Source organism: Talpa europaea (genome assembly GCF_964194135.1).
Source record: "Talpa europaea genome assembly, chromosome: 5".
NCBI classification, from domain to species: Eukaryota; Metazoa; Chordata; class Mammalia; order Eulipotyphla; family Talpidae; genus Talpa; species Talpa europaea.
In genome coordinates, this window is record NC_140071.1 from 27,673,154 (window position 1) to 27,691,045 (window position 17,892).

Consider the following 17,892-nt stretch of genomic DNA (forward strand, 5'->3'; position numbering starts at 1 on the left):
GACAGTTTAATCATACCTGGGGTCAGATTCTATAGGACATCCCTTCTTATTTTGCAAGAATGATGCCCCAGGAAATTCAAGAGAGAATTACAGCTTTAATAACACCACAAAACAGAGATCGAAGCTAATCATGGATTACCAAAAGTGATACTCATAGAACTTGATACAGATGTTCTACCTATAACTTTTTATTCTGAAAATTCAATGGCATTAATATCAACTACTGACTTGGTATGAAAGTCTGCTGAAAAACAGTCTAGGTAGGAATTGCTAAATTTCTTGACTCCTTGCCTGTTACAGAACTCTTAACTGTACCAGTTTAATTGGCTTGATTACTCTGAGAGCAGAATGATTCAAATTTTTTCTATTCCAACAGTTTTCATCAAGATGCTGAGTGCCTGCTCAAACAAATATTTTGGAATCTTCGCAAAACAGATTCTTTTTTAAAATATATGATAGGATATTTTAACTGAATTAACAGTTAATTAACAGAATTGTAACAGAAACATGCTTAAAGCTTCATCTGAGAAAACAAACAAATATATAAACTTCAGCTGGATCTGTAAACACTCTTTAATACTCTACATAGAACAATTTTCAGAATAAAGAATTTGAAACTTGGATGTTTACTTTTGAATATTTTCACATGACTGGTCCTTATCAATGTTATTTCCTGTTTGAAATGTAGCTAAACTGTGCCACACTGAAAACAAATTATGATAATTCATGTAGAAGAAATTCTATTTGTCTCACTGTATAAATATTTATGGTCATGCTACAGAAGAAATGCTTTTAACATTCAGCAAAAATTTAAAAATATTTTAAAATGTGGCTCAAAAGTCTATATTTAATACACTCATAAACAGAGAAACCTTATTTCTATCTAACACCTTTTCTAAGTTCCACTCCTTAAATTCCTTAAAAATTTTTGGCTTTTAAATCTGTCTCCACCCTTCTACTGACCAGTTAATGCTTTTCTGAAATTTAATAACAATTCTAAGAGTCAAGAAGGTTCATGTGCAAATATGAAGATATTGACTTAAAACTTCATTTTATGTGACTTTATTTACATCCCTATAAAAGCTGAAGGACTCAAACACCTGCTAGATTGGAGTACTGTTAAAAAGTGAAAAAGAAACCAAGTATTTGAAAAATCTCATGCAAATAAACATTCAAAATAACGAGTACCATAATACTTATTTCTCCCAGCTTGCAAAACACTGTACGTCTGCTAGGCAACTTCTCAATAAAGAAGACAAAAAAATTAATCAAGACAGTGTATGTAGAAATTCTCTGCTGTTACAAGAAAAACACTGGTAACATATGGCTTGCTGAAATGTTTTTCAACACTTCCTCTGATACCTACACAACCAACCATCCTCTTTCACAAAAGCCCTACAACTCTATACTCCAACTTCACTATCTTCAAAGACTGAGCCTATATAGTGCCAATTAAGTATTAGGCATTTTTCCAAACAATTAAACAATGAAAAAGATAGCGAACCTAGGATATAATATACTTCAGTAGATTATGAGGACTGATTAATAAAAAGTCATTACTTGGTGACTTTGATACAAGCAGTTTCAGTGGGGTGATAATGAATCTTTGAATCTATTATTAAACATAAAATAAATCAAAGCCATAAGTCATAAACATGAAGCAAATGACAACACTAGTATCTTGGCATTTAGTCCATGTGGTCTACATATAATATTAGTATTTTCACTATTAACTGTTCAGAGTTTAAAATGTTTAAAAATCAGAGAAATTAAACATGTGAAATTAAACATATTTCAAATATGAAATTTTCAAACATCAAGAGGCATCAAATAAAACAGAAAATTAAAATGTTTTAATTCTAATGTAAATTATTAGAATTAAATTAATGCTTCTTTCCCCTTTGTATCCTGCTCAGGGTACCTTCCAATGGGACCTTAAATATTTAGTGCTCCTGCAATGGATACGTCAGACCAGCTGGGTTGCTCCTTCATTCTGGCCAGAAGCACTTTGATTTCTCTCCTAATTAACCTAGGAAGGATGGTTCTGTTTATTAACTGCACTCCCTTCGACTAGCAGAGAGAGTAGCTACCTTCTAAAGACTATCTTGAAATGAATGTTTCCCTTCCCTTCCACTCCTCCGCCTGGTGTTAGAGTGTGTGTGTATGCGTGTGTGTGTGTGCACATATGTTTTTGTGTGTGTGTGTCTAGGGGATAACTGCTAGAATTGAGTGGTAAGGATGTCAGGAACAAAGGAGAATAAAGATTGGGCGAGAAAGAATGGAGAGAACTATGCAAGAAACATGAACCAAGTTACTGACTGTTTCCAAATTAACAGTATTAAATGAACAAAAAACACTGATATTTTTGGGGTAAAAATAGCACAGATAACCATATATACAAACTAGCACTGTAATCACTAAATGTAAGAATTGAGTGATATCAAAGAGAATGAAAATATACCACGCACATTTCAACAAAAACTTCTACATAATTGTTGGATGAGATTGGCATGAACTTGAAATATATGTGAATTACTGTGTGGCAACATTTTATAAGATTTTTTTCAGAGTTAATAAGCATATTTAATTGTTACTGACATAGTTTATGAAGTGAAAGCAAATGGTTTAATGCACTGCTAATAAGTAAAATTTGAAGTTAATATTCTATCTTATAATTATACATTTTATAAATACATAAAGTACAAATATATATGTACTTAATCAGCGAATGAATACACACATGCACACACATGCACAGGCAGTTCCAATTTTTTAGATTGTATTTCATTATTTTTTATCAGATAAGGGGAGTATGATGAAAAAAAGCAATTTTTTAAAATTTATTTTCTTACATTGTTGTTGATTTTTGGACAGTATTTGATTTCTCCCCTCAGGTGCAGTCTCTGTAGTTTTCCTACCACGACAGCACCCGTGATCCATCACCACAGTTCCCTGTGCTCTTCCTTCCTCTGTTCTGACGTCTTTCCCTCCCCCTCCACTGCTGTATGTCTCAGATCTATGGTCAGCTTGCAAGTTTTGTCTTTTTCTGGACCTTTTGTTTGGTTTCTCTATATTCCATATATAAGTGAAACTATCTAATATTTCTCTTTTTCCTTTTGACTTATTTCGCTTAGCATAGAAGAAAGTAAATGTGAATGAACACCTGGTTGAAAGTTATAGGTTCCTTACTTTAGGAGAGTTGTTACTTATCTGAAAGTAATGATCTTCATTAACACTATATGAAAAAAAAACGTGACTTGAATATTAATACTCAGGACTATATATCTTAAATACAAACGCTGCTAAGAATGAATTTCAAAATTCCTTCAATGGAATTCACCAATTTTTAACTTTGGGTTTTTAAAAATCTATAAAATTATTTTATTCTACAGTGATAAAAACATATAATTTCTTTTTTATTTCTAAAAAATATCAATAACAGAAATGCAAAGGCTTTTTTGTTTTATTTTCAGTATCAACACTATCATGAAGACTTAAGAATGATATGAATATCAGGAACATTTCAAACCACATTTTAAGTACCTGTGAGTAAATGTCAACATAATAGTTCTTCAGTTTTTCTCTGGGCTGATTAATAAATCAATAACACTACCACCACCATGAATTTTCAATCCAGAAAAAGCAACTCTAAGTGGGACACCCTTCCACAAGAAAGATTAGGAATGTGGGAAAAATACCCACGACGGCAGAGTTCTCCACGCAACTCCTCCTTCTATCCACTTATAAGAATGTCACAAATAAATCACAAATCGTCTCAATTTACTTAAGTGCTATAAACTGAGAATTATTAACTGAATAATTTGAAATAAAGAGCTGTTTTAATTATAAGGTTTCAGCCTGCAATGTCATGTCAATGAATACTTCCCTTCTTACACAATTCTACCAAAAGAATTTCTGGAAAACAAATAAAATTCCAGTTTCGTAACTTTTTTCCCATTAAAAGAAAATAGTGGAAAAGAAGAAAAATGTCAGGCCAGCATTTTAACTAAAATTTCCTTTCCCTAAAAACTAAAAAGGTAATGAAAGAAAGTAAAAAATTCATCAGTATATATATTGAGATAAATCTTGTTTTTGATATACATGTAATTCTTTAAATGAACAATAAAATTGCTTTGTTAAATTAACTCAGTTATCTAGAAATTGAAAACACAAAACCAAAACCTCCTCTATGAACATATCACCAAAGAAAAATAGTGCGATTCTTATTTCTATTACTTAAAAAAAGACACTTCACATCAAGCCTTAGAAACCTCACCCTGGTTTATCTCAATAAAGGCAAATGGGGGCCTCCCCAGTGGCATAACAGTTGAGCGCTGGGTTGCAAAGCTGCCTGCAGCCTCTGCAAAGCTGGTTAGATCCCTCCCTGGCCGCTGGCGAGGGTCCCATATGGCCCGCAGACCTCTCCTACCGTGCCCGCTGCTCCCCTCAGCAGTGTATTTCGCCGGTCTGCCTGTTCTGTTCCCCGCTCTGGCTCTGTGAATTCCTCACCCTCCCACACTTCTGACTGTACCCAGTGTTTGTATAAATAAACAAATCTTTAAAAAAAAATAAAAAAGGCAAATGGGCTACAGCAACTTCTGCCTTGCCCACTAGAAATATGCTTATAAAGAATGGTCTACTCAAACTGGTGATTCAAGTGAAGATAGCTATATTTTCAACATAGAAGGAAAATATTGTGGTAACCTAACCAGAATCTACTCTTGGTTATGGCGTGTTACTCAACATACCAATCCTGGGATAAGAGAATAGAATGATAAAAGCAAGAGCCCAGTGTGAAATCTGTCCCGCCAGGTGACTCCTATTAATTATCTTTCACATGTACCAAAGTTTCATAAACAAAATATGAGATATTTGAGGAAAAAAAGAAAAGAAACAATATTAGAAAGGAAATTTTGAAAAAAGAACTTTCACACATTGCTGGTAACAGTATATGTTGGTACAACCTTTCTAGAAAATAATTTGGCTACACCTATAAAGGCTTAATTGTGTTCATATCCTTTATTCTAATAATAGAGATTATTTTGAGATTATTAGAAGTAAATAAAAATATGGATATATATGGTATGTAGAAAGCTGCTATCACATTATTTAAAATAATTAAAATTGTAAAATTAATATTTAAGTACTGTTAAATTATGATACATTTAAATATGGATTTACTTAAAATGTTTAGAAAGAATTCTTAACATGAAAAGAATGGGGGGCATTTCAGTGATGCTTAAGGATAATTTTTATTGTAACTTTTTTTTTAACTACAGCTTGAAACCTGGTAATTCCCCTTTATATATCATTGTTAGCCTCAGTCACTGTCCCGTGAGTTTATGGCAGCTGAAGTCCTTGGATGACCCTGACTAAGTACTCTAGGTTTGCTTCAAGGGCCTGAGGCTTGGAGACACACCAGAAATTGTTTTGTTGTCCAAAAGGGCATTTTGATTAGAACAGATTTGATGAAAACATTTTTATTAGAAGCAATTGTGGAGATGGAGTGACATTAAGGCAAATGAAATTAACTCCTTCAGAAACAAGGCAAGGGGGCCCTCCCTGGTGGCGCAAGGGGTTAAGACGCAACCTGTGAAGCTATCCGCAGCCACTGCAGCACAAGTTCGATCCCCAGCTGGCCGGGGAACAACCCAAATGGCACAACAGACCTCTCCTGTCTCGCCCGCTGCTCCCCTCAGCAGTGTACCTCAGACAATTTGCCTGTTCTGTTCCCCACTCTGTCTCTGTGAATCCTCTCACCCCCCACAGCTCTGGCCCATACCCCAGTTTTTATATACATAAATAAATAAATCTTTAAAAAAAAAAGAAACAAGGCAAGAGGTATCCATAGGAGTCACAGCAGCAGGAAGTACCAGTCTCAATAGCTGTTTACACCTGAGTACTTAGAGACCTTCCTTTAAAACCAGGGGTTGATAAATATGGCTGAATAAGACAAATCTGGTCCATGATCTGCTTTCATAAATAGTTTCATTGGAACACAGTCAGGACCATATGACTTTATATCATCTATGGCTGTTTCTATCACACAGTGGCAAAGTGCATTACCCCCGAAGTCTAAAATATTTATTAATCTGTCCCTTTAGAGAAAAATTGTGCTAACTCCAGTCCTAGACATTCAAAAGTCCCCTTAGGGACTCAGTTGGAGGTGAAGCTTTCAGTTCCCTTCTTGATGGGCAAAAGTGATAAAAAGGGAGAAGTTTTCATGCTCTTATCAGATCTATGTCAGGGAGCACGAGAACTGGTTTTTCCTTTAGAAATGTTTTTAACCAATGTCCCTAAGCCTCATTCAGCTTAATAGCTGAGAAAATCTACCTCCTACAGATTAAAAATAGAATAAAAACCAAACAAAGGAACTTCAACCTCAGTCAAAACTGTCACAATAAATTTTCTTAACAAAGTACCTGCAGAGAACTATATAAAGCACCTTCAGTACTACAAATGGCCATATTCTACTCCTGGCTGTGCTCAGCCAGATCCTACAGTATAGTCACTTATGCCAATATAATCCCATAGGGTTCTTAGTAATAAAGCAATGTTTCCCCTGTTGAAAAATAAGTTAAATCAATGTTTTCCCTGTTGAAAAATAAGTACTAAGTAAAAAAAATACATACATGTATGCATGTATATATGTGTGTGTGTATATATATGTATATAAATAATACTTATAATCCCTTGTCATGGTGCTCCTTTCTTTTGCTCCTTCCCTAGAGCCCCACAGGGGCTGTGTTGAAGCAAGTGTGTAGAATACAAAAGGAATTTACTGAATGTCACTGACAAAGAAGGAAAAGAAGAAGGTTGGAAAGAAATAGAAAAGAAGGGGCAGAAGCATAGGAGAGAGAAGCAGGTTAGATAGGCAGACAACTAAGGAGTAAGTTGCGGAAGTAACATGTAACATAAATTTAAGTTGTAAAAGCAGCATATTAGGTTGTATACACTACCTGAGCTCATGAAATCACAGAAAAGAAGGCAAGGAGTTTTGCCTTCAAATCACAGAAAAGAAGGCAAGGAGAAAATATACCAAAAATGTTCTAAAAACATTGCCTGTACTCTATATGATGGCACTATATAGAGTACAGGCTTTTTTTTTTTTTTTAAAGATTTTTTTTTTTAAAGATTTTTTTAAAGATTTTTCTTTTTTTTTAAAGATTTATTTATTTATTTATACAAGCACTGGGTACAGTCAGAGACACAGGAGGGTGAGAGAATTCACTAGAGCCAGAGCAGAGAGTAGAACAGACAGAGTGACAAAGTACACTGCTGAGGGGAGCAGCGAGCGGCAGGAGAGGTCTGCGCACCATGTAGGACCCTTGCCAGCGGCTGGGATCCAACCGGCGCTGCAGAGGCTGCCGGCAGCTTCGCAACCCAGTGCTCAACCGCTGCGCCACCGGGGAGGCCCATGGGATTATATTTCTTTATGCTTGCTTTTTTCCTAGCATCTTCTTTATACTCCCCGCGCTTGATGAGGTAGGGGAGACCTGCAAAGGGAAGAGTGGACTTGTATAGCTTACAGAAGTCCACCGAATGACTCAAATGATTAACAGGTAATCTCACCCGCTAGTGAAAAGCCTTCTTTCTCCATCTAAGTCTAATTAGATCCCAGTTCCACCAAAATGATAAAAAGATCTAGCACTGTGCCAGTTCAGTGCTACATTTGAACTGATACATGGTTTTGACTGCCACCCAGAGGAAGAAACAGAATTAACCACAAGCTACACTGAGGATGAGCAATCCAAAAATATCAAATGTTCTTTTCCACTCCCTAGCAGCTGAACACTGTACCAAAATGTGGTGATATTTAAGATAACTTTAGGTAATACAAGGATGAGTGCTATTTTAACTACTTGTTATATACTGCAATATATACTAGGAAAAATAAAAACACTGCTTCAAATCACTCATTACACAAATATGTGAAGATGAGAAACAACTAATCCTAATTTAAAAAAGTAAATAGATTTTAAATATTAAATTATAATATTATACCATACAGGTGTTTATAGTATATCACCAAAGTTGTGCAGTGACTAAAATGACAGAATTTTTGGAAACAGTTGTCTAAACTGGCTTTTCTGATAGAAGATACTTTTTCCAGTATGTCTCAGTTTTATTTTTATATATATATAAATACTATGTATATATAGGATAGGAATAACAATGTTTTATGAAACACACTTCTTTCCTCATCATAAACTATAATTCTGTTTTCTTAAACAGAAATTATACACAAGCAAATATATTCAACACTGCTAAATACTTGCCTTCCATAGAACATGCTTACCTAGGCGGTTATCCCATGATTCTAAATAGTTAATTCCTTCTCATTTTAACAAGTTATTATAGAAGACATATTTCCATTTGATCTACAGTTAATTTCTCAGAGAACTGTTTGAACTCCTATCAACTTATCACAATGGAATGAACTTTATCTATGTTCTATAGTCATAGTGGCCAATTATTTATCATAGAATTTAGAGGCTTCAAGAAAATCCTGAGGATTCAATCAGTATTCACTAGTTCTTGTATTCACAAATGTTGGAATAAGAAAGCAAAAATTATAAGATTCATTTCATTATATTCTTGGACAGCCACTATAAATGACAATGATATATTTCTCATGTGATTAAGTTTCACATTGCTACTGGTGGTTGCAAGAAAGCTAAAAAATTAAGGAGCTGGAAAATGAAAATAGGATTATCAAGAATAACTTTAAACCAATCCTTCTACATCTCCTGGATTGGAACCCTTAACAAAAAAGGGATTCTGTTAGCAAGAGATATTGAATAGTTGTTATTGAAGCGTTGTTGGTTATTTACCTAAAGACTCTGCCATACCTCCTATCTTAAGCACTCAGTTTATATCTGAGTAGGCAACCAACTATTCTTACAGTTTCCTACTTATTCCCTGAGAGTCATTTATAGATATTGTATTATATATAGTTCACTTATTTTTTTATCCAAATGGTAGATTATACACATTGCGCTGCACTTGACTTTTGTCAATTTCCAAAGCAAGTTAAAGACTTGTTACAATTTGATGGTTAATAAAGCCACTTATTTCTTTTTAATGGGTAAAAATATTCCACTGTATGAATGTGCCATAATTTATTTATCAAGTCTTGTAAGAAAAGATACTTTGTTTTCCACTTTTTGCTTTTATAAAAAATGCTGCATTAATCAACCTTATATATATATATATATTATTTGACATTGTAAATTAATTCTTACAATGAAAATTGTTGTGTCATATAAGTTTTGGAATTGGCTGCTGGCATTTTTGGGGGGTAAGGATCACATTAAATTTATGGATTAAAATGTAAAGAGCATGACATTCTACTTGTGAATATTTTCGCTGAGAGCAGAATTAGCTTTTTGGTTACATGTCATATTTTACTGATTCTAATGAAAACTTTTCTAAAACAAGAGTGCATCTCATAATTCAGGCATCTTTTAATCATGTCAGCAATTAAATATGTAGGCATGATAAGTTCTTGCCATTCTTGGTTATTTCAGTCAGCAAACCATTAAAGGACTATTTGAGGAAGAAATAGGAGTCATGGTGTTAGAAAACCTTTTCTGACACCTTCTGGTAAGATTAGGAAAGTACAAACATCAAAACTTTAGTCTTAGTGATCTGCAAGAATTTTCTTTCAAGAAATGCTATATTACCAATGCTCTAAATGGTACAAAGGACAGTTTTGTGGGGGGATTAAAAAAAATACCAATTTTGATAACTACAAGTCAAAAATGATTCAGAAGAATCAAAATTTAAATATATAAGGTATTAGTGACATCTTAACTGACTTATTTTGCTTAAATTTTCATTTTTATAATTGCTAAGAAACATGTGATAAAATACCAAGTAAGTCCAAAAAGTTCTCCCACTAAATATAAAACTTTTTTTTCTAAGTCTTAAGAGATTATTGCATCAAAGATAATGACATTGATTTATGTTAGGATTATATTAAAAACAAAACAGTACAACTTAAAATCCACATCTCAAAATTTGAAAAAAATACTCTAAATTTTATTTTAGGTCCAAGAGTAGCATTTTAAAGTTTTTCTCATATAGACTTTACACATTCTTAAGGCATTTTATGTTTTCTTCCATTACATTTTTTCATCAGAATGCTATTATTTTTGCCTGTATTAAAAAGGTCACCTGACCGAATTCTTCTACTATTTATAATTTTTAATGGATGCTTTTCAGTTTTCCAAGTATGCAGGGAAATAAATGTTAAACTCAGATTATCTTAAACTAGTTGCAAGAATTTCAGTTCAATGAGGGAAAGAATGTGTGTTACTCTTACTGTGCTGTTCTAGCATATTACCTGCAGAAAGCAGGCATTCAATATTTATATATGTTAAATCATTTAAATAAATTACATCTTACTTTGTAAAACTTACCCCAACTCTTCCCCCATCAGAGATACCGGGTTTATGAAAAAAGATGAGTATGATTAAGGAAACAGTATTCATATTACTAATTTTTATTCCCTCCCATATACAGACACACAAATCTGCTAAGAAATTGGATATTTTACAACTTAAACTATGTATGCTTAGTTACAGATAATTTTATTTTAAAAACTTACCGTTTGGATCTTATATCTGATGAATCAAATTGAATATTCATAGGCCCAGGATTTATTTCATAATCTGCCTCGGGGTTGAGAAGATGCTCAGAATCACTATCCATATTTGACATTTTTCTTAGACTCTAAGCACTGAAGAAATCAATCCTATATAATCAGAAAAGATAATTAAAAGTTTAATTAAAAATTATTTTACTATTGGGCCTCCCCTGGTGGCACAGACGGTTGAACACAGCGCTGTGAAGCTCTCCGCTGCCTCTGCAATGTGAGTTCATTCCCCGGCCAGGGTGATACCTACATGACCTCTCCTGCCTCGCCTGCTGCTCCCCTCAGCAGTGTTGTTTCAGTCAGTCTGCCTGTTCTGTTCCCCGCTCTGTCTCTGGTGAATCCTCTCACTCTCCCGCACATCTGGCCTATGTACCCCAGTTCTTGTATAAATAAATAAATAAATAAATAAATAAATAAATAAATCTTCTGAAAAAATTATTTTACTACTAAGTAATACATATGAATACATAAGGAATTGGAAAACTATGGGAATTTGCTGAAGATGCCTCTTTTTTTTTTTTTTTTAAAGATTTATTTATTTATTTATTTATTTATTTATACAAGCACTGGGTACAGTCAGAAGTGCGGGAGGGTGAGAGAATTCACCAGAGCCAGAGCGGGGAGCAGAGCAGGCAGAAGGACCAAAGTACACTGCTGAGGGGAGCAGCAGGCGGCAGGAGAGTTCTGCACGCCACGTGGGACCCTCCTCTGGTGGCCAGGGAGCAGCCGGGGATCGAACCGGCGCCGCAGAGGCTACAGGCAGCCTCGCCACCCAGCGCTCAACCGCTGAGCCACCAGGGAGGCCCAAGATACATCTTTTTTACAGAGATAAAATATGCCTAAAATTTTATTTTTGTAAATTTCATTTTACCAGAAATTTGCTAAGTTAAACTGAAGGTTTTTTTTTTTTTCCAGCTTATAACAAATTAGTGGGGCAATCTATTTGTTCATAATAAAACAAATTGGGTTATTTTCCGGCAGAAAACAACTAAAACACTGGATAAAATAAAAAATCTTCAAAAAGCATCAAAATGGTGAGGAAAACCAGGCCACCGAGGTGAAGTTAAGGAACCTAGAGAGGGCCTCCCTGGTGGCGCAGCGGTTGAGCACTGGGTTGCGAAGCTGCCCACAGCCTCTGTAGAGCCGGTTTGATCCCCGGCTGCTCCCCAGCCACCAGAGGAGGGTCCCACATGGCGCGCAGACCTCTCCTGCCACCCGCTGCTCCTCTCAGCAGTGTACTTCGGTCCTTCTGCCTGCTCTGCAACCCGCTCTGGCTCTGGTGAATTCTCTCACCCTCCTGCGCTTCTGACTATACCCAGTGCTTGTATAAATAAATAAATAAATCTTTAAAAAAAAAAAAAGTGTTCTATGATCCTTGTACAGTCCAGATCAATGTTGAACTTTGTTGTGATATGTTGTGATTTTAAAGGCAATGAATATAACAAAAATCAGCATTCAACTTATCACCTAGCAGAGGAGGAAAAAGAATAAAAATTAAAAAAATAATAGGCCTACGAAAGACAAGGAGGAAAACAAAAAGAGGCAGGACAATTAGAAAACACAAAATGGATAAAATTTTCTCATTCTTTCTTAAACCCATGCTAATCAGGTTATTTTCCATTACTTAACAAAAATACTTCATTTTCATGATAAATTCAATACTCATTTCTCAGCCTTTTACTTTACTTGACCTATTACAAATGTTTTGCCATAAAGGACCACTCTCCTCATGCCTTTAGTATAAAGTGAGTAAACTCAGTGAGGTTAAAAAAAAAAGTAGTAGTTTATAGAAGTATTGAACTGTCACAAATAAAATAGAAATAAACTAAAGGGAAAGAACTCATTTCTGAAGAAGAAAACTGGATGTCACTTTGGAGAAAAACTCAGAAGGTACTGTTATGGAACAGGGGGAGGGGCAGCCCAAACCCCGCAAACCTGCCTATTCTAAATGGGTTCTGCCATCCGCCGCATCAACACAAAACATATAAGACTTTAATGGGAAGGAACTTTAATAAAACTAGGAAACAATACAGGTAATGCAGAGTCTAGTTTCTAAATGAAGCACCCAAAGTTACCCGTCCCCTCGTGGGTAAAAGTCCATCCAAACGGGATTGGCCCAGAGCAAGGCCCCAAAGCCTGCCACAGTCTAAAGCATCTTCCAGTGGGGACCCACAGAAAAGGGCCAGAAACAACCAGACAAGCCCGAAAGGAAAAGAGCAAAATCAACATCAAGATAAAAGCTGCCATTGTCCCCTCCCCATGGGTCTCACCCACATCTGTGTCACCCAGTCCATGACCAAAAAGACAAGAGCAGTTTCTTCACGTGTCTCTAGGCTCCACACGCCTCCTCCAGGTCTCCTGGCTCCATCCTGCTTCCTTCCTCAGTCTCTTCTGCAGCTTCTCTTCTTCCTGCTCAGCTCCACCCTCCCTTGGGTGGGGCAGGGAACCTCCCCCTTTCCTGGGGACCACCCTGTTACAGTACGTCAATAGAAAAGTAGTGGGAGATGACATTAATATTTATTCTCAAAGTGCTCAAACTGAACCACCCCAAGATTCTTAGAACGGGTCTCCTCAAGACATCCAGCCCTGGTATGCTAAATATTTTGAGCTAAGAACAATCAACTCTCTTTGAGGCTGAGGGAAATTTTCTCTTTCCTATGCTATGTACCCTTTTCTAATTTAAGAAGAAATAGTCAATGTCCTAAGTTCTGCCCTTTTCCTCATGGAAAGAATAATCATTGGTCCTTTTATAATCCAGAATAATGTAATTTGGGGGGCGGGTGTCTCATCCAGTTTTAGGTTTATCTTCCCTATCTGAGAATCTAAATCTTTACTCAGAGTAAAGATGAAATCATTTCCCCTCCTCAAATGTAAAGATGAAGCCATCCTTTCCCCTCTCCTAGGTGCCTTGGCCCCTCCAGACCAAATTGATACCACCTTCTTCACAATAAGTGTTGGGACCTGCATAATCATTGTAGTTTCCTCGTGCCTGTTATATTTTTTCCCTTTTGCTAAATTCTCTGATACTATTTTGATTACTTGTTCAGCCCAAGAAGAACACAGAGGGGTGGAAGATTCCCCCCTTCGCCCTGACAATTCAATGCCTAATACTGTTCGGAAGTTTTTTATGTCATTTAACTATAACTAATCCTTACACTTTGGAAAATAGGTATTACTTTCAAATTACAAAGAAACAGAAATTGAAGCTCAGAGAAGTAACTTCTCTTAAAAAAAAACATCACTCATCTCTTAAGCTAAGACTGGAATTGAAACCAGGTTACTTAGATTTCAAATAGTCATTATACTGTGATGTCTGCCTTAAAGGAGGCAGGCTATTTAGAAGACAAAAGCAGCATCTAAAAATCAGATTTTTATCTGGATTTGCAAATAAAAGAACAATAACATCTAGAATGGCAAATAATCTAGAACTTTTTAAAATACAGCCAGGACTAGAAAGAGTGAAAACATGTGCCCAAGTATCTGGGTTACAAATCTGACATACACTTTGTTTTTCTTGAAGCAAACTAGTTTAGACGAATTTGTTTTTCTTGATACAAACTTCTCTGTCTCAAGGCTAGGTATTTCTCTATCCAGCAGCAATTCTTCCAGGGCAATCAACAGGAGGAAAGGTCGATAGCCAAGAGAGGATAGAAAAAAGATAGCTGAATCCAAAATGGCAGAAATATATGGCTAGGTTTCTCTGTTTTGGTTCTTACATTAAACCAAATTTAGAAATACAGGATTCTTTTAACTCCTGGAGATGAATACTTTCACTAAAAATTGACTGTTAGGAAACCAGGAAAGAGGAAATTATCTATAAAGTTCCTTGTATTTCAGTCAGCCTTGCCAAAAAGTAATAATCATGGTTGAGGAAAATGTGAGAGATCTTCAGGAATCAACGTTGGCTCCAGTTTAATTACAAAATATGTATTTGTTCCAAGCAAACCTGAAATTCTGTGTTATTGTCGAATTAGATATTTATTCCAAATAACCAAAAAACTGACGCTATCTCAGTGATTTAAAATAGTTTGGGGCCTCCCCGGTGGCGCAGTGGTTGAGCGCTGGGTTGCGAAGCTGCCGGCGACCTCTGCGGCGCCGGTTCGATCCCCGGCTGCTCCCCGGCCACCGGAAGAGGGTCCCACATGGCGCGCAGACCTCTCCTGCCGCCCGCTGCTCCCCTCAGCAGTGTGCTTCGGTCTTTCTGCCTGCTCTGCTCCCCGCTCTGGTGAATTCTCTCACCCTCCCGCGCTTCTGACTGTACCCAGTGCATGTATAAACAAAACAAACAAACAAACAAACAAATAAATAAATAAATAAAACATGCCTCTATTAAAAAAAAACATTTAAAAAAATAAAATAAATAAAATAAAATAAATTGTTAAAGTTGGAAGTCCGTAGTTCCTTTTAATCAGATTTGACAATATACAAGTAAAGAAGGACTGTAAGGAAATTTTCAGTCACCTTAATAAATCAGCCTGAACTTCAAATTCACAAAGCATGTTCTTTCAAAGGAATTTTAATGTCTTTTTGAATATGAATAGAGCTATAATATATTCTGAAGTTTGACAAATTAGGTTGAGAGGTGAATAAGTGTTTCACAGCTAATATTACATAGGTAATAGCATAGAATAGTGCTGTCAATGATTATTTAAAATGTTAAATCCTCCTATATCATTAATTTTCGATAAACATAACACTGCTATAGGGAGCTAAATATAGAAAATGACATAAACATATATATTCACTTCTAATATCTCACTCAATTCTCTGAGTTTAAAACAAAGTCCCAGATGCAAGAATATTAATGTCAAAGCTAAGTCATTTAATAATGACTCCCTAATCATTTAAGACTGGTTTTAGTATGGGGCCTTTAGGAAAATAGGAATTTATTAACTTGCATGCTGGTGGTTTTACTAAAGCACTTATCTCCATAAAAAGGACAGAGATTCAAGTAAAAAAAGTTAGGCTGCTTATATGACATTTTAAAAAAGATATTGACTTTGTCAATATCTCAAAGAATGTCAATCTTTGCACATTAGGTTCAGAAACTTCCTTCACAATGCATTGCAAAGCAAATCTATATTATTGGCAATCTGGCATCAATCTGCAATAAGACAATTTTTGCTCAAAGAAATACAATATGGACCCATATAAGTACTGATAATTAGTATTACTCAATATTTCTGCACACGGCAGAGTTTTCAGATAGTATATTTACATTAAGTTTACTAGGTTAGAGGTTGACAAATTCTTTTCTGTAAAAGGGTCAGTAAATATATTACGCTTTTCAACATGTAAATGGGTGAGGATGATTGTGTTTCAATGAAACTTTATAAGAAGTAAATACATATGACAGCAGGCAAAATTTGGTCAGCAGTAAACCACCTCTGTAGCATGCCAATATAAAGTAAATGGAACCATATCACAAAAAAGGCAGTCTGGTGAAAGCAGTTGTACAGTTATGGGGCAGCCCTGGAGTCCACAAAGCCTGTATGGAATTAGCTTTAGGACATCCTTTTCCCCCTAACAGTGCTACATATATGCGTTTTCTTAAAAATCAGTAATAACTATGAAGTCCAGTAACAAACTAACCAAAACCTCTTCCTTATGAACTGTTTAATGGTCAGTCAACAGAACTATAATGCTCCAATGTGATGTGAATGCTTTCAACCTGATCAGTAAACGCTTCAAAAGGCATTAAGTGTGACAGTGCTGGAGAATAATGCAGCCAAATAAAGATATCACCAGTCAAAACAGGGATGGGACCAAAGAACCTCTCCTTCCTCATTAGGAACCCTAAATGCTCTCAATTTATGTTTAGGCAACAAGAAAGAAAACTGACAATGGACTGAAATTTTAGTGTATTATAATACGCAGGTCTAGTAGAAAATTTTAATGTCAATGATTTTTTTTTTACTCTTATGCCCATATTTCATTTAAAAAAAACTATAAATTATTATTTTAATTTGTAATTCAAAGTGGCATTCCCATTCTCCTATGCTGTTTGCCCTTTATTGTAAATATTTAAGGTATAATAAAGTCACAATTAATAGCATGTTATTTTATGTATGTAACTGAAATGTATGCATAAAATTGAGATAAGAAATCTCAGACTTTTCAGAGGTCCAGTGAACATACTTTGAAGAAGGAAATGGGAACTTTATTTTCTTAGGGTCAAAGAAACTATAGGTGACAACTTAGTTTGCTACCAACTTTTTAACTTAATATGGAATTTGTAGTTGCTTGTGAGGCAAGGAGATTTTTTTCAAGTTAAGAAAAGGTTTCGTTTGACCTTTTCCTCAAAAGTTAAAAAACTTTCCCTTCAGCGATTGCCCGTTATCCTGCACTTGTCAGAAAAAAGGAGGAACAGGTTCGAGCTTGCTGATCAACTGACCTCAGCAATGATTAAGGTACAGCTTGGGAGTAATACAAATTAGGTTTCGATCAGGTTGGCCATTAACTGGTTGTCTAGTGACGAAAGAGTCAATCTTTCCAATTCGATGTCCTCAGATTCCTCACCTGTAAAGTTGGAGAATGTGCTTGACTAGCTCCTCTCAGAGGCCACTTTCAGCTCTATTATTCTAAGACAATTAAACTATGATGCCGCCTACTCTCAGAAACTCACTCTCACAACTGAAATGGGGAAGAGCTTGATGAAGACTTACCGGTCTGGGCCCTCACCACATGCATGGTCCTAGCTCAAGGTACAAAGGGATTTCTTCCCCACCTCTCCTCTATATCGTCCTTACTTGGGACAGAGAAGAACGCTCCCATTCCGGCGGATCCCCCAATTCCTCTCCTCCCTCTTCTCTCCGGGGTGTTCCATCTACCGTAACTCCTTTTCCCCGGGGCTCCAGGCGACACCCACACCCACAGCCCCTCGAATTCTCGCCCAGGTAGGAGCACCTGACTTTGTCGCACCTGGGCCGAGTGAGGAGCGCGCGCCGCCCCTCCGCAGCCGTCCCTGCGGCCCCGGATTTTGGCTTCACCGCTCCCCCAAGAAGCAACTATTCCGGGGCATTTCATCCAAGAACTTCTCGGGGTGACAGCCGGCTCCACAGTAAGCTCAGCCGATCCCGCCGCCTCCCTTCGTGCCCTCCGCACCCTCTGCACCAGGGAGCTTGAAAGATCAGGGAACGTGTTCTACCTGAATAGCCGAGCCCTCAATCTCGAACTCGGTGGGAAGGCGGGTAAGAGCGGGGGACACCTTCCCAAACCCTCTCAATTCGCTG

At 36.4% G+C, this 17,892-nt stretch overlaps 1 protein-coding gene across 2 annotated transcripts in view; it reads right to left on the bottom strand.

Annotated features, from left to right (window-relative positions):
• Window positions 1-10,725, bottom strand: part of SLC38A9 (solute carrier family 38 member 9) — a gene marked incomplete at both ends in the record, with an annotated part of 43,954 nt that extends 33,229 nt beyond the window's left edge. For both annotated transcript variants that reach the window (XM_084234163.1, XM_084234162.1), the window contains one exon: window positions 10,613-10,725. In XM_084234163.1, the coding sequence (XP_084090289.1) occupies window positions 10,613-10,725 (113 nt within the window). The remainder of the gene's footprint in view (window positions 1-10,612) is intronic.
• Window positions 10,726-17,892: the final 7,167 nt, after the last annotated feature.